General features: G+C 38.1%; 1 protein-coding gene across 8 annotated transcripts; it reads left to right on the top strand.

Annotated features, from left to right (window-relative positions):
- Nucleotides 1-916: 916 nt before the first annotated feature.
- Nucleotides 917-19,797, top strand: PEX2 (peroxisomal biogenesis factor 2). Of its 8 annotated transcripts, XM_025394438.1 has the most exons (5): nucleotides 917-1,058; nucleotides 1,842-1,984; nucleotides 13,869-13,900; nucleotides 15,923-16,032; nucleotides 17,682-19,797. In XM_025394438.1, the coding sequence occupies exon 5, from the start codon at nucleotides 17,699-17,701 to the stop codon at nucleotides 18,614-18,616; it is 918 nt and encodes a 305-aa protein (XP_025250223.1). In that variant the 5' UTR covers nucleotides 917-1,058; nucleotides 1,842-1,984; nucleotides 13,869-13,900; nucleotides 15,923-16,032; nucleotides 17,682-17,698; the 3' UTR covers nucleotides 18,617-19,797. The 8 variants fall into 8 exon arrangements, with proteins under 8 accessions (XP_025250223.1, XP_025250225.1, XP_025250224.1 ...); XM_025394436.1 differs by lacking the exon at nucleotides 917-1,058 and having other exon boundaries at nucleotides 1,741-1,984; nucleotides 17,684-19,797; XM_025394435.1 differs by lacking the exon at nucleotides 917-1,058 and having other exon boundaries at nucleotides 1,744-1,984; nucleotides 15,923-16,066.
- The last annotated feature ends 1,833 nt before the right edge of the window (nucleotides 19,798-21,630 follow it).

Raw genomic sequence — 21,630 nt, 5'->3', positions numbered from 1 at the left:
GAAAACTAACAAGGTATACTGTATCTACAGGTTAAACATTAAAATCCAGAACTTATTTTAAACATTTTCAACGGAATGTTGTGTTATATGTTTCCCCGCATTCTGAATGAGATTAAATATGTTTCAAGTTTCTTGGTATCTTTATTATTTTCATTCACTACTGTGTGATGTGCACATGACATACACAAGGCTCTATGAACCAGAATTTGCTTAATGAAAATGTCCTCTACGTCAAGTCTTTGTGTGAGTACTTTACCCTGTTCCTCTCAAAAATTAAGTGAAGCACAGCATACGTGTAGGCTACCTGAAAGAGGTAGAGCGTGGCTGGTTTTCTTCACAATTGCTAAACGAAAGGCCTACTCTTCTTCAGCAAGATTTTTACTCTCTAGAACAGCAGTATCCATAGAAATAGAATGGAAACCACGTAATTTAAAATTTTCCAAAACATTCTCATTTTGACATGTAATCAATATAAAATTAATGAAATATTTTACATTCTTTTTCTTTTCAGACCATGCTTTAGAAATCTGGTGCATGTTCTACACTTAGAGAAGACCTCAGTTCAGACTAGCCACTTTTCAGGTGGCCAGTGACTACTATACTGGACAGTTGCAGCTCTAGAAAATCCACTCCCAAACCCCTAAGTGAACTACATACCCTATCAACTTATAGCTTCTACTCTGTCTCAATTTCTACCATTGTTTCACAATTTGGATAGCATTAGAGTTCATTAATAACTTTTATTTTAGCAAGTCTGCTCCATGGGTAGTTTCTGAAATAAAAATACAAGCTCCCCCCCCAAAAAAAAGAAACCCTAATAACTGTGGTTCTACAGTATACGCTCTTTCTCGATGGTCTAACAGAGCTTTTGTAGAAGTGCCTGCTCCTTGTAGGGACGGAGAGTCGAGACTGGAGACTTAAACCCTGCTACGTGCTGGAATCCTAAAGTGCCTACCATCATTCAAACCTTAGAACTAACTCTCCAGAGACACAGCCATTCATACCGCAGAACCAGATGGCAGTGGCGATCCTCAACGCCAGCTACATGTCACTGCCTGGTGAGTACTCTTCCCTCAGACCCCATTCCCAGAAGCTCTGCCTCGACTCCCCAAGGGGTAAGCGACCTGGCTGCCCTAATTCCTAAGCGTTACTGGGGAGATCTGAGGGCCTCCGAGGGCGGGAAACCTGAGGCCAGGCGCGCGCTGCCCCGAAGGCGAGAGCGTGTCCGGTCCGCTCTACGGGGTCTCCGGGGAGCGCTTTGCAGGGCGGATGCCTGACGGGCCAGCTACCTTCCTTCCTGAGCCTGTAGATCAACAAGCTATCCTCCTTGTGCACACAGGCCCCGAAGGCGGGCAGGTCTCCAAGCGCCGCGCAACTGCCCTAGGCCCGACGCAGCCACCTGCCTTAGGGTTCCCTCCCCACCAGGCCATCCCTCAGCCAGTCCTCCTCCGACAGCGAACGAGGAACCCCAGAGGCACGGAGGCGTCTCGCCGACATCCGGCGACCCTTGCCAGAGGCCGTTCGCGATGTCCGCAAGCAGAGAAAGCCCGGCCCTCACAAGCCCCGGCTTCCCTTAGGCCCCTTGACACTTGTAGCCTCCTCACTTGCGGCCCCTGACCCGGGGCTGACCGGTTCGTGACTCTCCTGCCAATCAGAGACAGAGTTCATCCGGCCAACCGACCAATCACCGCGCGCGGGTGTCCGCTTCGGCTTTTCGGCCCTTCGGCCCTTCGGTTCTTCGGCTTGTCGGCGTTCGCGGCTGTTTGGCCATCCCGGGCCTTCAGCAGCGCCGCTAAAGCGCAGTGCTCGTTGGTGTAACTTTTTCTTTTTTTTTTTTTTAGCCACTTCCGGCTCCTGCGTCGCTCCGGAAGCCTGCTAGTTCCGGAAGCCTTGGTAATCCAGATTCTGCTAGGAAAAGACAAGCTTTCCAGAGAATGTTTCAGAGAAAGTTACGTGGAGCGTGGGCGTTTCGCAGACTCCTAAGGTCAGTGTCTGCCCCAGAGAGCCGGAGTGCAAACCCGAGGTCTTGTTTTCAGCTGGGAGGTCGTGGAGTTTCACGACCTTGTAATTGTCGCCGTTTGCTTTTTTTCCCCTGTTTATTGGCTTCCTGTCTTCTTGGAAGAGGCAAATCAAAGCTTCTGAATGTCGAGAAAGGCAGTGAAGCAAACCTAAATTCCAAAAGATGTTTTTAGGATCGCGCCATTAAAAATAAACACACAGCTGCAGTTGAGCCCCTCTGCATTCCACATAGTGACTTAAGAGACGAACTTTGAAATCTTTTTCTCTCACTTGGCGGTTGTGAGGATATTTACCTCTTATAAACGGCTTTATAAAGAATTGAGGATCCAAGCTTTACTTAATATCTGAAAGTTCATGTAAAGTGTTATATGTGGTACAAAAAATTTGAGTATACTTAGTTTTCTAACATTGTCGAAAGCGCACGTAAAAGGAGTTTGATTTTCTTATGGGGGAAGAGATAATGAAAAGTTTCTGATAAAATTGCTTGCGATAAGTTAGTTATATTTCACATTGTCTTTTGATAAGAAGTCTGAATGTGAGAAACGTTAACTTTTTTTTCCTGGGTTCTTAAAAATCGTTGTTTATTTATTGAGGTACCATTTTCCACATTTCCCACATTTAGAGAAAGGGCTTTTAGCAAGATGAGCAAGACTTGAACGTTCAAGTCTAACACATTCTTTAAAACTTCCATGATGCCCCTCGGAAATATTTTATCTTGAAGTTTCGGGCAATTAGATGGTACTGGGGCGCTCTCAACACCACAGCTTGTAGTCTAAACACCTTCCCCTAAAGTGTTACCTTTACTTAATCCTGAACAGAGTGAACTTGGGTTGACTCTTTTAACTTACCTGATCTCACCTATATTATTAATTACTTGTTTCCAGAAAGATTACAGTTGAGTAAAGATCTTGAGCCAGGAAGATACTTGAAAGAACTATTTACAGAATTAAAAAAACAAACAAAAACCCTTCATATTTTTTCTTAAAAAAAAATATAAGTAACAGAACATGGAGTGAATACTAGACTATCAGACTAAAGAGTATTAGACTAAGTTGGATTCTAGTCCTGACTCTGATTGCCTTTGTACAGTTTTATCTCTTGTCCGTATTCTCCTTATTTTTAGAAATTAGTGTTAGTACTCAAGCTGGGGTTTTAAAACTGTTCCATAGGAGAACTTGTGTAGAAATTTTCTGGAGCCATGCAGGGAGAGACAAAGCAAGCCCACCCTCAGATTTGTTTTAACAAGAGCAGCTATTTATGTGTTCCGCTTGAATAACAAGGTTCTTGTTAAGAAGATTAAATTTGTATCTTAAACGAGATGATCTGCCTTTTCTTCTAGCAGTAAAATTCTGTGTTTTTTTTTTTTTGAATATTCATTTGTACTCAATGTACCTTTATTTATTACAGTTTTTAAAAATAATATATTCACAGCTAATTTATTTCTAAAAGCTACAAATATGTCCCTACTCTGTTTCAATTTATTTTATAAATACAAATTTGAAATTGTTTTCTTTATGATCAAAATTAGAATTTATTATTCTGTCTTCCTCATATCCTTTTATTTTAGCCATAAAATTTTGCGTATATTTGATGCACATAATGATTCTTGCCGTAGGGAGGACAAATATTTTCCATTTTATATATTTGGTAGCTGAACGTTAAAGGTATTAGCAGGCTTGCTCATCATCACATCGATTAAAAGTTCTCAGTCCTAGCCCCATGTTTTTCTCACAACATCAAATAATTGTAAGTTTCTTTCCCTCTTGCACACGGTCCACATGCTCAGGTTCCTATAGCACAAGGAAAATGTGTGAATATGCACAATCTTTATTTCTGGCCAGAAGTTCTCTCTTGAATTTTTTCATTTTTTTCCTCTTTTGATGATCTGAGTTGGACAGCCTAGAAGCAAATTGGATGTTCTCTATACTTCTTTTCTGTGAAGTGATAACAGATTGTAAATGTTTCATGTTCCTTTTCCCTTCCTTTGGAAGGTACAAGAAACCTCAGGAGAAAAGCCCTAAATTGCTCCATTTGCCCTATGTCTATAATCCTGCTCTTTAAAACCCAGCCCTGTGGTTTCTTTACATGGAAGTGGAGGCAAGGAAGGGATGTCTAGTATCCTCTGCCCTTCTCCATGTGGGATATTAATCTTCCTAACATATTCCCATCTATACAACAAAAATACCTTGTTCTATGTTGCTTCTTACTCAATTTAATATATTTTCTTTTTATCAGAGATCTCCCTTCTTACTGCCTGTCAATAAAATGAGATCAAATTCCATCCAAGTTATCTTTTCTTTCTTCTTACTAGTAAAACAAAAATCAAGAACTTCAGTGTAATTTTATTTTGATGATTCCTAACCACTTTTCTTTTTTTTTGAGACGGAGTCTGGCTCTGTTGCCCAGGCTGGAGTGCAGTGGCATGATCTCAGCTCACTGTAGCCTCCACCTCCCAAGTTCAAGCAATTCTTCTGCCTCAGCCTTCCGAGTAGCTGGGATTGCAGGCGCGTGCCACCATGCCCGGCTAATTTTTGTATTTTTAGTAGAGACGGGATTTCAACATGTTTGCCAGACTGGTCTTGAACTCCTGACCTCAGGTTCTCCGCCCACCTCGGCCGACTTGTCTTTTAGTGTTAAATGAGTGAGTTGGCATTGCCTCTACCTTGCATGTATGTGTTCATAATAGTTAATGTTCACACCTTGGGTTTTTCACTAATCTATTCCCTTTGTTCAGATTTGACATGGTCCTTAGAATGGTCGTTTGACCACAAGTATAGAGAGGCAGGGAGAGGGAATGTAGACGAGATACATCCCAAGCAGCATGGAAAACTGTACCTCATTCCTTTAATTTCTTTCCCCATCTACAATCCTGACAGCTTGACTGGCAGTCTGGTCTTTTGAATGTGATCTTGAAAGGGAAAAAGATTTCTTTTGAGTTCTGTGGGATTAAATTTGATCCAAGCTTAGCAAATATCCATTCCACTAAGTGTATTTTGTATGTGCTACAGTTTTTCTAATGTTTACCATAAATTTACTAATTACCAGCTTGACTTTAGAAGGGTTGTTAATCTTCTCAAGCCTTAATTTTTGTCTTCTTAAAATGGAGATGATAATATTGTACTTACTGTGTTGTAAGAGTAAATGAAATAAAGAATGTAAAGAAAAGTTATAGTGCCTTGTACATGATATATATCACATGGTAGTTCCTCCTATTCCATTGCTAATGGCTGTTTATTCCTTTGGGGATATTTCTACATTCTCTTGTACCATAAAATGTGCAATTAAATGTTTGTTTCAGTTATTTTCAAGTCATTTAGAATTCTTAAGCAATTAGATTCTAAAGCCTGTTTTTTAAATTTATAGAGTATTTAAAGATCTAGCTGCTCATACATTTCATGTGTGTCTTGTTTGTTCATACTCGCACTAGTATTTTTCCCATAGTTTATGCCTATACTCTTAGTACTTGGCCTCTTTAAGGTAGCCCCATCTGTGTGACCTGTGTTACCATCCTAAACTTTTGGGTCCATCACCACGTTGTCAGTATAGGACACTGGTTTAGAGCTGGTTCTGCCCCCTCTGGTCATGGGATTTTACACAAGTCATCTAATCTCTTTGTGCCTTAATTTTCTTGTTTTAGAACAGAATTAATAACAGAACATCTTTGTTAGTATTATAAGGATTAAATGATTTAATATTTAAACTTGTACCTAGTAATTAGTTATACTAGTCACTTGTTAGCATTCAGTAACTGCTAAGTGTTATGTGTTTTCTCTGGTTGTAAACAAGTTCATTCGGATTGTCTTCCTTAGTGGTTCACTGTTACTCTCTATGAATACTGTCTCTGTCTCCTGTGTCCTGCTCTGATTTCTCTATTCCTCATGTCCTATATTGTTCTTTTGCAATTAGAAATAGCTGTTCTTTTATTTTTTTTCCCTTTCCCTTCCAAGATTTCCTAAAACAGTTTATATAAAGATTCTAGATAGGTAGGTAAATTTACAGTTGCTTTTTTTTTTTTTTTTTTTTTTAACCAATGAAGAGTGTAGTGTAATAAAATGACTTGTCTAGAGTCACACAGTGTGTTAGTGAACCTGGGCTAGAATACATACCTAATCAGAGGCAGTTTAACTCTGCTTTCCCCAATATTCGCTTCAGCATCTGTTCTTTATTTTCACAATAAGCATTCTCAGACTCAGAAGTATCAGGTTTCTGAAAGGAAAAAAAAAAAATATGAGTGCCATGCTGTTATCTTAAAAATATACTTACAAAGCTAGGCCCAAGTATTGGAAATTCTTTTCTAAGGTTTTAAAAAAGTATTTTGTGCTAGTTTTAGATACTTGAATAACTATATTGTATATGACATAAGTAAGGCACTCAGTTGATTGTATAAGACGCAATATAGTCTTGAGTTGTGTTGAGTTTTCTCTTCTCCCCAAATGGGGAAAACAAAAGTATTTTCCCCTCTTCTGGGGCAGGTTACTTAACCATTGTCCATATTTTTGAGAAATATGTGCAACTTTGAAGTTTATCTTTTAGATATATTTTAGAAGTGTTTTGTCATGTACCCACTACCACTTCAAAAAGAAAAATCCTATTTGGATTTTGATGAGGCAGTGTTCGTTGAAGTTAAAAGTAATTTAGAGGTCTATTGGACATAACACAGTTTTAAAATTTCACATATCTTGGCTATGCCCAAATGAGCACAACTGGGATTTACAACATCAGATGTCTATAAACTATTAAAACTTAGTTTATGTATGATGAAAGAGAAGAACAAGAAAGTAGTGACAAGGCACTTAGCAAGTCTGTGGCAGAAGTGGGATTTGAACTTAGAGTTGTTAGGCCTGTTCACAGTGCCAGAGGTCACAGTGTTCTAATGGGCTTCAACCATAGCCTTTTTTCTTTTGCCCATATTTGAAATGTGTTCTGGGAATCGGTGTCCAGTTAAATCCCTCTTTGATGCATGTCCCATTTATTAGTATTGATTTCAATACAGTGGACAGTAAATCTATCTGACTATACAAAGGAAATAAAATGGTAGGTTATAGGTTCAAAACTTAAGATGTCTAGTCATAGAATTTTATTCATATAACCTCATAATACGAAATGCTAAGTTTAACATTTTCAGAAAGAGAAAACAATGAACGTGGTCTCATCCACTTTGATTGCTAGAACATTTAAGATAGTGTGGCAGTGACATTTTCATTCTAAAACTTAGTTTATTATTGTGGAGATGGAAAAGAGTAGCCTGGCAGGGGGTGCATGAGTGGGTATGACACCATAGAGATTACTTGAGAATCACGTTTCTGCTGACAAAGTTTACAGGACTGTAAATTTAAATGCAGAATTTTTGTAGGCAGTATGCATTGACAAATATGCCTAATGGTAATGCATCTAATACTGAGAGTCTTGGAACAGGTCAATAATAATGTGTGTATTGATAGCAGCGATGTAGGAGATGCTACATGGTATTATAGCTAAAATCCATGTTATCCCCTTAATCATAATTACGTTAATATTGACAGGCCCTTGACAATACCCACATTATTATTGATAGATTTCTGTCGATAACATGTTTTTAAAGAAAATATATTCATTCATAATTTGTACTATACTCAATAAAACTATAAAATACATTCTGAAAAATTCCTTCATCCTCAGTGAGATACAGTCATTTGTTTAGTTTTTGGAATGTGATATAGATGGCAAAGTTTTTATTTTGGGGTATGAAAAACATAAAAGGAAAGCATGAGTTATTTAAGGGATAAGGTTATATATTGCTGCTCTTAGTAAATAATTTTTAGTTGTCTTTTTCTGTGAAAGAAAAGCAGTGTGACATGTTTAGTGATAAAATGTCAGCAGGAGACCCTTTTAATAGTTTTTAGTACTAGATCATTTTGTCTTAAACATATTTATGTGACAAGTTAATCACACTAACTCTAGTAGATGCTATACTTTTTATCTGGTCTTGATTTTGCCTTACGCATCTTTTTCACATACCCTCAACATGGTAGAATCTTTCACTAAACACTAAGATTATTTAGTGCCAATTATAATTTTAGTTACATATTTTTATATATCTCTTTGCATAATGAATAAATGTATCTCTCCCCTCCCCTGGGTTAGCATTTTGGAATCTTAAAGTTAGTATAGTTCGAGAGTTGCGGGAGTGGGTGGCTGGTAGGATTGTGTATGAAAAGATAGAATAGAAAAAAGCATTGTTTGTTTTGGCGTTTTGGAAAAATCAATTAGAATTAAATTTAATGGTGGTGCTTTCAATTCAAAGGAATTCCTACTTTTTTAAAAAAGGAGTTAGCTTGTAATTTTTAAAAATACTCAAGTTTGAGCTTACATTTATAAAACTAAATACTAATTTACAATAACCAATAATATAGAAATTGTTAAACTTACTTAAATTCTTGAAAGTAAAGTCAAAATAGACTTACCAGTGGTTGGGCATGGGTATTGGCAATCCTTGTAACAGAAGTCAGGAAAGTACTAGTTTACCAAAAGCATTGGGAGTTTTTGACCCAAAAATGTGAAGGGATAGTATAGTCTTCCTCTTGATTTCCATGGTTCTTAAGTAAGTTAAATTACTTTGACTTTTCCAGGAAGTTGTTAGTATCATAGGTAGGCCCCTGAATTGTTGCAGGAATCCTATAAATCAGGTCTCCCAGAACGGCAGTTTTTCTTTTCTTCAGTTTTATTGAACTCTGCCATCAGATTAATCTTTTGAAATTTATATCCCATTGTGTCTTTTCTCTTCAATGATTATTCATGCCCACAGAATCAGTACAATTTCCTTAACACAGGTTCTTTTTACAATGTGGCTAGGTTGACACTTCAGTCAGTCTCTCCTGCTGGTCTGCTTGGTCATAGCAGATGACTTGTCTGCTTCCAGATAACAGATGTAGCCACATTGACGGGACTTAAATAACCAAGGATGAAGCTCATGCTGCAGCCTGTCTCCTTATGTCCCAGCTAGGCTATAGTCAGGAGCTTGCACATTTCTGGGCTTTCACACAACCTGTTCCCTTACCTTACATACCATTTTCCTCTTTTCTGCCTGGGAAGTTTTGTGATCCTTTATAATGTTTTTATGTTTTGGGATCCATTCTTCACTTCAGAGATCAATGGCCAGTCCTGATTTTCTATGTCTTTTAAAATGCTTGAATAAAAAGAAGTTAGCTGACAGTTAAATATTTAGGTTGAATCTCTGGTACCTAGGAGAATGCCTTGTATTTGGTAGGTGTCCAGTATATATTGGTTACATTGAGTAACCATTTATCAGAGAATTAGAATTCACTAAAACACAAACAGCTTACACTATATTGGGAATAATTTTACGTGATATAAAGTCGTTTGCGGCATTTGTGCTTCATACCTATTATAACAAATGTTGTACCGCTGTAGAGGGAAGAAGATTCCATAATTGGGTTAGTTGAATTTCTAGTTATGTTGATTTCATCATTTTCTTCTACTCCTTGACTGCCCTTTTCTACAGAGTATTCTAGAATAGCTGTACCTACCAGAAAGAGGGGGTGGGGTGGGAGTTCATGCGATGAGGAAGAACTGAATGTAATATGCTGGTGATGAACACAAGTTTGTGTGCTTGTGTTGGACTGCCTGTAGCATGTTCTGTGCAGCAAAGCACCCTAGCGTCAAGTATTATAAGTGTGCATTCATGAGGTTTCTTTATTTTAAGATAACAGGCACAACTGTATTGATGGGGCTAAATAATCACGGAAGCAGGTCATGTGGGAACCCATCTCTTTTCTCAATCCACACTGTGTCATATCCTTTCAGACAAGGTGGAAGTTAAGTGGACAATGAGTTCCACTGAACCATATCTCTGCCCACTCCTGCCTGGCCCCTCCCACATGCACACAGAAGGGTGACAGCATGTTCGTGGTTTAACTGCCACAATTTATGTCTTAACGATGTCAATATTTCCTGGAAAAACATTTTGATACAGGTTGTTTGAGGCATTACTATGACTAATAGTGAAGGTTTCAGTTTTTTGAAATGAGATTTGCCAAAATTAGTTTGGGGCCTGTTACTTTTCATGCCCATCCCTAGCCAAAGCAACAATAATGTAATAAATAATACTGCTTTATGGCTTCCAAACCACTTTCATAACATTATCTGGTTTAATCTCAACAACTTTGTGAGGTAGCTGTTATTTCCAACTTTTAGGAGAAGAATCCGAGGCTAATGAATTTTTTTAAGATCACATAGCAAGTGGCAGAGCTAGAACTTGAGCCCAGGCCTGTTTGATTTTAAATCTGCTTTTTCCACTCTATGACAGATGCCTAAAGAAGAATGTAGAGCCTGGGAGAAGTATTCCACTTTAATGAACTATGATGTGTAATAGACAGTGTCTGTTCTATGTTTACAACTAAAAGAAGTCACAAAAATGACTAAAATGTTGGAAAATAAAACCTAAAACAAAAAATAGAGAAATTATTCATCTGGAGGAGCCAAGGCTGAAGAACAGTTTAATAATAGTCTTTTGGTCTATTAAAGAGTCTTACGTAGGGAGGAGAGCAAGCCCAGCTGTTCCTAATCTACACTGAGGCCAGGCCTGGGGAGAAAAAGAAGAAAGAAAAAAATGTTAAACTGTAACAGAAGGGATAAGAAAGAATTTTTTGATAATAAGTATTGTTAAATATTGTATTGGTTAAAGACTGTTTAGGTCTCCTTTTCTGGCAGTCATTAAAAATTCCTATTTTTACTGAATGTTTTTAAGTGTGATTCCTCCAAAAACAAGAGACTTGAAATATATGATTCTTCTGAGAAACCACTCCCTCTGACCAGTTGCTCACTAAATATCACTAAGGAACCTGAGGAAGAGATGCAGTTATGCTGTGCTTATCAAGAGGGTACATTCTGAGAAACACATAGTTTGATGATTTCCTCATTGTGTGAACATCATAGAGTGTACTTACACAAGCCTAGTTCGTATAGCCTAGTTCATACCTCATTATATTTTACTGTGCTTTCTTCTGGTTTGCAGATACTGCTTTTACAAATTAAAGGTTTTGTAGCAAACCTGAGTCAATCAAGTCTATCTGCACAATTTTTTTCCAACAGCATGTACTCAACTTTGTGTCTCTGTGTAACATTTAGGTAATTCTTGGAATATTTCAGACTTTTTTTTATTATGATATTCATAATGGTGACCTGTGATCAGTGATCTTTGTTATTACTATTGTAACTGTTCTGGGGCACCAGGAACTGTATCCATATAAGATGGTGAACTTAATAAATATTCTGGGGCACCAAGAACTGTTTCCATATAAGATGGTGAACTTATATTCTGGGGCACATGGTAGAATCCTTCATTAAACACTAAGAACTGGTATCCATATAAGATGGTGAACTTAATAAATATTCTGGGGCACCAAGAACTGTTTCCATATAAGATGATGAACTTATATTCTGGGGCACATGGTAGAATCCCTCATTAAACACTAAGAACTGGTATCCATATAAGATGGTGAACTTAATAAATATTGTGTGTTCTGACTGTTCGTCCGATTTGCCTATTCCCTGAGACACAACAGTGTTGAAATTAGGCCAATTAAAATAAGCCTACAAAAGCCTACAATGACCCTTTCACTTGAACACGTGTTCAAGTGAACACGTGTTCAAGTGAAAGGAAGGGTTATACATCTCTCACTTTAAATCAAAATCTAGCAGTGATTAAGCTTAGTGAGGAAGCCATGTCAGAAGCCAACAGAGGCCAAAAGATAGACCTCTTATACCAAACAGCCAAGTTGTGAATGCAAAGGAAAAGTTCTTGAAGGAAATTAAAAGTGCTCCTCCAGGGAACACATGAATTAAAGAAAGTAAACAGCCTTGTTGCTGATGATGTGGAAAAAGTTTTAGTGGTCTAAATAGAAGATCAAACCAGCCACAAAATTCCCTTAAGCCGAAGCCTAATCCAGAGCAAGTTCCTAACTCTCTTCAATTCTTTAAGACAGAGAGGTGAGAAATCTGCAGAAGAAGAGGTGGAAGCTAGGAGAGGTTGGTTCATAAGATTTAAGGAAATAACCATCTTTTATAATATAAACATGCAAGCTGAAGCAGCAAATGCTGACATCAGAGCTGCAGCAAGTTATCCAGAAGCTCTAGCTAAATAATTGATGAAGGTGGCTAGGCTAGACAATATATTTTCAAGGTAGACAAAAGCCTTATGTTGGAAGAAAATGCCATGTAACACTTTGATAGCTAGAGAGGAGAAGCCAATATGTGGCTTCAGAGCTTCAAAGGACAGACTGACTCTCCTGTTGGGGGCTAATGTAGCTGGTGGCTTTTAAGTTGAAGCCAGTGCTTATTTACCATTCCAAAAATTCGAAGACCCTTAAGAATTACGCTAGAACTGCTCTGCCTGTACTTTATAAATAAAAAAAAAAAACAAAGCCTGGATGACAGCACATCTGTTTGCAGCATGGTTTACTGAATATTTTAAGCACACAGGTGAGACCTGCTCAAAAAAAAGTTTTTCAAAATATTACTGCTCATCGACGTGCACCTTAGTCACCCAGGAGCTCTGACGAAGATGTACAAGGAGATTAATGTTTTCATGCCTGCTGTTACAGCATTCATGCTGCACCCTGTGGATCAAGGAGTAATTTTGACTTTTATATATTATTTTTTAAGAACTACATTTCATAAGGCTGTAGTTGCCAATAGCAGTTTCTCTGATGGATCTGGGCAAAGTAAATTGAAAACCTTCTGGAAAAGATTCGCCGTTCTGTGTACCATTAAGAACATGATTCATGAGAGGTCAACATATCGACATGAACAGGAGTTTGTAAGAAGTTGATTCTAACCATTGTGGATGACTTTGAGGAGTTCAAGACTTCAATGGAGGAAATAACTACAGATGTGGTAGAAACAGCAAGAGAACTAGAATTAGAGTGGAGCCTAAAGATGTGACTGATTTGCTGCAATCTCATAATAGAACTTGAATCGATGAGTTGCTTCCCCTTTTTTTTTTTTTTTTTTGAAACGAAGATCATGCTCTGTCACTCAGGCTGGTGTACAATAGCACAGTCAGCTCACTGCAGCCTCTCAATCTGGGCTCAAGCAACTCTCCTGCCTCAGCCTCCCCTTAGTAGCTAGGACTACAGATGCATGCCAGCATGCCTGGCTATTTTTTTTTTTTTTTTTTAATTTTTGTAGAGAAAGTGTCTCCCTATGTTGCCCAGCAATCCTCCCTTGGCCTCCCAAAGGTCTGGAGTTATAGGCATGAGCCACTGCACCCAGTGAGTTGCTTCTTATGGATAAACAAAGAAAGTGGTGTCTTAAGATGGAGTCTACACTTGGGGAAATGCTGTAAACATTGTTGAAAAGATAGTAAAGGATTTAGAATATCCCATAAACTTAATTGATAAAGCAGTGACAGGGTTTGAGACTATTTACTGCAATTTTGAAAGAAGGTTTACTCTTGGTAAAATGCTATCCTTTAGAAAGCTTTGCATGCTACAGTAGAGAAATCTTTCATGAAATGAGTCAATCCCTGCAGCAAACTTTGTTGTTGTCATAAGATATTGCCACAACCACCTCAGCCTTCAGCAGTCATCACCCTGATCAGTCAGCAGGCATTAACATCAAGGCAGGACCCTCCACTATCAAAAAGATTATAACTCACTGAGGGCTCATGTGGTTGTTAGCATTTTTTAGCAATCAAGTAATTTTTAATTAAGGTATGTTCGTTGTTTTTAAGGCACAGTGCTATTGCACACTTAATTGATTACAGTATAGTGAAAGTGTAAGTTTTATATGCATTGGAAAACCAAAAAAGTTGTGTAACTTACTTTATTGTGATATTTACTTTATTGCAGTGGTCTGGAACCTAACCTAGAGTGTCTCTGAAGTATGTCTGTTTTATGTGATTCTGATGAACTCACAAGTTTGAAAACCACTAGACTAGAGGAACAGAGACCACAGGACTGTGATGGTGAAGACCACAGTTTAGACGGATTAAAAGTCCAGAGATATATGTATCTTTATCATAGACAAATATATGTTAGCAGTTAAAAACTAACAGAGTAAGATTATGTTGTTACAAAGAAAGTTGAATGTGTTACAAATAGACAAGATCTATCTTGTTTTGAATCACTGCCTTCGTGATTTTAGCATTTACATAGATCAAGTAGATTTAAAATAGATTAGTTTTACCAGAGGGGCATCAGACTTCTAAAATTCTACCTGGATTTTTTCTGTCATATTTATATAACTGCCTACTGAACTTTTCCACTTAGATGTCTCATAGGAGCCTCAGATCTTTAACATTGCATGTATTTATTATCTTTCTGTTCAAACCTGTATTGCCTCATGGATTTCTTGTTTCAGGGACTTGGATCCCTATCACTCAATTACTTAAGTCAGTTTTTCTTGGCTTATTTCTCTCCAGATAGTGTCACTTCTACCACCTCATCGCTTTCAAAGATACCCTTTTCTCTCTGTCCCCACTGATACTTTTCTAATTTAGGCCATCATTAGTTTCTCACCAGATCGTTTTAACAACCTGTTAACTAGTCTCTATGTTTCCAGTCTTTTCTCTCAGCCTCGAATCCATTCTTTCCTCAGGGTGGTCAGAACAAACAGTCTAAAATGTAAATCTTATTAGTTCTTTGCGTACAACTATTGAGGGCTTCCCATTACCTTCTTCATAAAATACAGCCTTCTCAGCTTGGCTTCTAGGGCCTTTAGGACCTGTCTCCCGCTTCTTTCCAGCCTTATCTCATCTGTGCACCTCTAGTCCTTAGTACCTACTCTTCCCACCATTGGCAATAATAATCTTACCCTCCTTTACCAGGCTGACATGCTAATACTTCAGGTGGCTGCTTAGGTATTTCCTCTCCCAGGAAGCCTTCTCTGACCTTCTGAAGTATAGTTGTAACCATAGTGCCCTGAATTTTCCCTTGCAGATCACTGATCGCACCTTATTATAATCACCTGTTTATTTTATATAGCACACCCTTACTTTTCTCTCTCGTTCCACAGTAGACTATAGGCTCCACAAGGGTTGAGACAGTGTCTGTTGTACCATTATATCACTAGCTCTCACATTAACAGGTAAATAACAGATGCACAATAAACATGTTGAAATTAGTGACAATAATAATCATCTTTCTGGATATGGTAATTTGAAATAATTTTAAAGGGTAATGGATGGGAATTTATATTTTCTATCCTTCACACATCACAGACTTTCATCCTGTTCATTTATTCATTTATCTAGTGCTTGTAGAGTGCCTTCTGTGTACCAGGAACTGAGATAGTTGTTCTGATTCAACTGTAATAAGGCTCAAATAATCTTTACAACAGTGCTTATCCTCTAGTGGAGGAAATAAACAATTTATAAGTAGTTTATGTACAGTAGATAGAGGCCAAGAAAGAGAAAGAATTGCGTGCCAAGGGAACAACTCGATGGGCAGCTACCCAAATTTGGAGTCAGAAGGAAGTGATGTCTGAGCCAGTACTTAAAAACTTAGTATGAGTTTTCAGTTAAAGATTGGAAACAGACTGTTCCACACAAAGGGAAAGGACAGTGAAGTCTACTGGTGAACAAAAGAAGGGGGTACTTTTTGACTGGATATGATGCGTAAAGAAGGAAAGCAGGCTGGGAGTGGATTTGGGGAGGTTTGTGTTTTAGAACATTGGCATTGTGGGGAATGCACTGAAGGAGGCAGAAGGTAAGGTAGACCAATTTGTTGGAATCCATGAGAGAGGAGAGCAGCCAGAATTCAGGAAAAGGTTTGCGGGGGATAGGGAGTGACAGATGGATTAGGAAAAATTTTGGACCACGTATCAACAGTCCTTGGCAATGGATTTGATTTGTAGAGTGAGGAAAGGGAACTACCTTTCTAACTTTATTCTTTTTTGTGTGTAGCTTCTGGCAAGTATGAGGCAAGGGTTTCACAGAAGAACTTGGAGCAAAAATTCCCACTGCCATAGCTATAGGCTGTCCAGTCTTGAGGGAGCTGCAGGAACGGGAAAATGGTGAGATCTGCCCAGAAGATCATTGGCATTTATGGTGAGAAGCATTCCTGTTGCATATCTGGTTTGAGAGAAAAATAGCACCAAACAACCTGTTATTCAGTGATGACTTTTATTTCCTGGACTTGAACTTGTTAAACATGCAGTCTTCTGCCACTAAGTCTTCTAGGATGCATGGGTAAATTTAGAACTTCCCTCTTGAAAACATCTTCGGTTGTCAAAGATACTCCCAATTTCAAGAAGTACAAGTTTATTTTACCTTCTAATAAATTGTGTTTATCATTCTTTTACTAAAAATCATAACAGAATAGAATGTGAAAAGACTTTGAAGGTTGTTTTATCTCCAGCCCTTTGTTTTATCAGTGAAGAAACCAAGGCATAGGTCAGGGTCAGGGAAATGACTTGTCGAAGAATACATGACCAGAGCGTGGCAGTGAGCTCCGGCAGGATCCATGCCTCCTTCAATAACTGTTCTTTCTGTTAGTGTATTGGCCTTTTAAAGGCCTAGACATGATAACCAAGCCCAGTGTGGTGATAGCCCATTTTAATTTTTTTGTGTTTTTTTTTTCCCCTAGCTTTATTGGAGTATAATTGGCAAGTAAAAATGGTATATATTCAAAGTGTGCAATGTAATGATGTATTTTTTTTGGTCATGGGTGGATTTGCCAGTTAATAATATTTAAAGTATCTGAACTGGTCTGTATACTGGATTATAGCAGTGACTTGGTGTTTTAATTATATCAGCTTGCACATAATACGTATATATGTATTGAATCAGTAATATATGTGTATTGAATCAGTAAGCTGTACCTAGCTAACCATTAATCAGCTCTTACATTTCATTTAAGTTTTTTTGCCTTTAGCACCAATTTGTTTCCTTAGTGTATTTATGACATTATTGTGGTATATATTTTTGTATCATAGCTTTCTTAGAGTACTGTATGATGTATACATTTTTAGTACGTTAATAATGATATTTCTGCATTCTTGTTCCCTCATACTAAGATTTAGTACTATTTATTTTCTGCAATAGTGTGATAGAATAGTAACCATGTATTGTTCTTTTATTTTTCTTTTTAACTTCCTTTACACATATAAAATGTATTTGAGAAAGATTAAATGACTTGCTGAAAAATAACACCTTTGGAGTCAGTAGAAGTGCTGGAAAATAAACTGAGGTCTTGACTTAACCATCTATTGCAATGTTCTATATAGTTGTTGTATTTATTACCTCCCAATGTCTCTTCATTAGTCATGTTATTCAGCCTCCTTTCTGTTAACTTCAGGATTTTAGTATCTCCCTGCTAGAATATCTGACCAAAGAGTATTGCTTAAAAGTATATTTGTGGAAAGAGGGTACAGGTTTTGTTTTGTTTTGTTTTGTTTTGTTATTTCTTTGATGAGGAGGGCCAAGAAAAAAGAAAAATAAATTAATTAAAAAAAAAAGGCAGGGGGAGAAAGAAAGGCTCTGAGAGACGAGACAGAAGTTTCAAGTAAGAAGTGATTATCCGCTGTACTGTTTTATACTACTGAAAGGCTCATCTCTTATGTATCCTGTGTAATTTGTGTATGACAGTTTCCAGGCATAAGTTGAGGGGGTTGTACAAGATTGCAACTCTTTGTTAATGTTCTTCAATTGTATTTTTTCCTAGAGACCTTCAGAGAAGACATGGCTTCCAGAAAAGAGAATGCAAAGAGTGCAAACAGAGTGCTAAGAATAAGCCAGCTGGATGCGCTTGAACTAAACAAGGCCCTGGAGCAGCTAGTTTGGTCCCAGTTTACTCAGTGCTTTCATGGATTTAAACCTGGGCTATTAGCTCGCTTTGAGCCAGAGGTGAAAGCGTGCTTATGGCTTTTCTTGTGGAGATTCACCATCTACTCCAAAAATGCCACAGTGGGACAGTCAGTTTTGAATATTCAGTACAAAAATGATTTTTCCCCTAACCTGAGATATCAGCCACCCAGTAAAAATCAAAAAATCTGGTATGCTGTTTGTACAATTGGTGGGAGGTGGTTAGAAGAACGATGCTATGATTTGTTTCGAAACCATCATTTAGCATCATTTGGGAAAGTCAAGCAGTGTGTGAATTTTGTGGTTGGACTTTTGAAATTAGGTGGACTGATTAATTTTTTGATTTTCCTTCAGAGGGGAAAGTTTGCAACTTTGACAGAACGTCTCCTAGGCATTCATTCTGTATTTTGCAAGCCTCAAAACATACGTGAAGTTGGCTTTGAATACATGAATAGGGAACTTCTCTGGCATGGTTTTGCTGAATTTCTGATTTTTCTCTTACCACTTATCAGTGTCCAGAAGTTGAAAGCCAAGCTGTCTTCATGGTGTATCCCTCTTACTGGTGCACCTAATAGTGACAATACATTAGCCACTAGTGGCAAAGAATGCTCTCTTTGTGGAGAGTGGCCCACCATGCCTCACACCATAGGATGTGAGCATATTTTCTGTTATTTCTGTGCTAAGAGTAGTTTCTTATTTGACATGTACTTTACTTGTCCTAAGTGTGGCACAGAAGTGCACAGTCTGCAGCCACTGAAATCAGGAATTGAGATGTCAGAAGTAAATGCTCTTTAGAAACTAAAATTGCTTCCTCTGAGGAAAAAAATGCACCGTGTTTAAATTCTGAATGTTAGTCATCCTAAGTAAACCATTTATGTATCCTTTATAAGGAATGTGCTGCCTAGCCATTGTCTTCTGCTCCTTTCCAGTCATGACTAAATTCTAATCACTAGAAACCATGTGATTCTAAATATATTATGGAAATGTTATTTAAATCATTGCATTCAATTTTTAATGTCAAGAATAGTGGACAACTTTTGTCAGGTGACTACTAACGATGCTCCTTCATTTTACTACTTCTTAAAACGAGGTTGGATTCTAAAGATAAAGATTTTGGAGACTCTGGGATGAGTGTGCATTTATTTTCAGAGATGACATAATATGATAATGTGACAACTATAAGACTGTTGTTTTAAACCTTAAGACCTGATGCCTCAGTTCTCAGTTGTAATTTTTTTTTTTTTGAGATGGTGTCCCGCTCTATCACCCAGGCTGGAGTGCAGTGGCGCACTCTGCTCACTGCAACCTCCACCTCCCGGGTTCAAGCAATTCTTCTGCCTCAGCCTCCCGAGTAGCTGGGACTACAGGTGCGTGTCACGATGCCCAGCTAATTTTTGTATTTTTAGTTTCACCGTGTTAGCCAGGATGGTCTCTTATCTCCTGACCTCATGGTCTATCCACCTCGGCCTCCCAAAGTGCTGGGATTACAGGCGTGAGCCAGTGCCTGGCCACCTCAGTTGTAATGTTACGCTTTTCTCCGAAGCCAGTTTTTAAGAAGTTCAGTCCTCAGCTCTCTGACCCCTCCACAGTTGTCTTTATATTCAGAAAGCAAAAATTACTTAAGGCAACTTGGAAGTGAGGCCTGGGAACAACTGGGGGCAACTAGTACGAACAGCACTATTTACAGGTCTCTTTCTCTTGCCTTTGATTCAGAGCTCTCATTCTCAGTAAATATTGATAGTTTTATTGAAACAAAAGAGGTTGTTAGCATGGTAATAATACAGCAGCGCATATCAAGATAATTCTATATCGTTCACTCCTTTTCTCTGCATTTTTTTACTTAAAAATAAATTTAGACTCTTAAAATTGTATAGAATTATTAGCTTGAACATTGAATTATCTCGTCTTAACTAGAATTTTTTTAAAAAACAGTTTTTAAATGTTTTTAAATAAATGTCTTGCTAGTATGGTGGAAATACACTGCCAGTTCATTTTTCTCTTCATCTTTCATTGAAAAGCACTCAGGTGCCAGGTACTGACGTAGCCATTGGAGGCACAACACTACATTAAGCAGGAAAAAGAAAGTTACCTTCGTGGAGTTTACGTTCTGTGATTGAATTAACTATAAGTTTAATTTAGATTCAATTTAGTGTAAGATACCCAAGAAGTTTTGTAGTTTGAGTTAAGAGTATTTTACATCTTAAGAGTTTTCCTTCTTTTGCCTCCTGTAATTTTAAAACATTATTGTAGAAAACATCAACAATTCAGGAAAAAATATAAAATCAACTCTCCCACAATTTTTTGAGAGAGATCATCACTATATTTTGCTATATTTGTAGATTTGTTGCACATACATTTCTTATCTACAAAATTATTATAATGAATATGCAATTTTGTTATTTTTGAAAAATAGCATTTTTTCATATGCATAAATATTCTTCAAAAATATTTTAGGGCTGAGCACAATGGCTCATGCCTGTAATCTCAGGCTCCCTATTTAGGGAGGCAGAGCCCGGGAGTTTGAGGTCGTTTCTAAAAAAATAAAAATATATACAAACGTCTTTTTTTTTTTTTTTTTTCCTTTGGTGAGAAAGGGCCTCACCCAGTCACCCAGGTTGGAGTGCAGTGGTGCGATCATGGCTAACCGCAGCCTTTCCCTCCTGGGTCTCAAGTGATCCTCCCATCTAAGCCTCCCAAGTTGCTGGGACCACAGGCCCATGCCACCATGCCTGGCTAATTTTTTGTAGAGATGAGGTCTCACTTTGTTGCCCAGGCTGGTCTTGAACTTCTGGGCTCAAGCAGTCCTGCTACCCTGGCCTCCCAAAGTTGTGGGATTATAGGCATGAGCCACTGCACCCCGCCATAATATATTTTCAAAAGGCTATGCATATGCCATCGTATTCCTATTCCTATTATTATTTAACCACCGTCATAGAGTATTTAGGTTCTTTTCACTTTCTGTTGTGAATAATGCAATGATGAATCTGAGTTCATTAAGTGAAGAGTCCAGCTGCACACTGCAGGCCCAATCTGGATGAAGGTGCTCAGATGGTTCTCTTTGAGATAGGCTTTAGCCCTTGGCTCTCATTTTTATGATGCGTCTACATGGCATGAGGGACACAGATCCTGCTAGAATTCAAATCCCACTTGTGTATAACCTAGGGCAATGTGCCACATCTCTGCACATCTGTACATTGTAAGGATTACATGTTTAGTGTAAATAAAGCTCTTAAAACAATACCTGACACATACTAAATAGGATATAATAGTAGTGCTTTCCTTTGCTGTTGTCAGTATTATTCTGAGTCAGTTTCATTCTCACACAGAATGATGGCCGCTAGAAACTCAAGGCTTATATTCTGCTAGTTTTCTGATCCCACTGGCATGAGATACTCTTGCCTAATAGTTCCCACTAAAGTCCAGGAGCTCACTGTTACTGGTCTGCCTTGGATTATGTGCACATTCCTGAACCAACCACTATCGCTAGGGGATGGAAAATACTGTTCCTGGTTACTTAAATGTAGGTGACACTCCTCCCATATACCACATGAACCTAAAGGAGTCCTGGAGGAGGCCGTTCACCACAGGAAACTGAGGTGTTCTTAGAAGAGTGGATGCTGGCGGATAGATCTCTACCAGTTAGAGTCTACATTTGCCTTACTCATTTCAAAAGTCCACATGCAGTCTCATTTTACCAGTGATCTAGTTTGATAAGGACATTCATAAGTAACTGGATGATTCCTCAACATTGCAGATTTGAAAGGATTAAATAAAGTCAACAAAATTTTGTTATATCAACAATTTTGTTA

Source organism: Theropithecus gelada, chromosome 8, assembly GCF_003255815.1.
Source record: "Theropithecus gelada isolate Dixy chromosome 8, Tgel_1.0, whole genome shotgun sequence".
In the NCBI taxonomy this organism is placed as follows: domain Eukaryota; kingdom Metazoa; phylum Chordata; class Mammalia; order Primates; family Cercopithecidae; genus Theropithecus; species Theropithecus gelada.
Note: the sequence above shows the minus strand (reverse complement) of the source record. Positions and strands in the feature narration are given on the sequence as shown.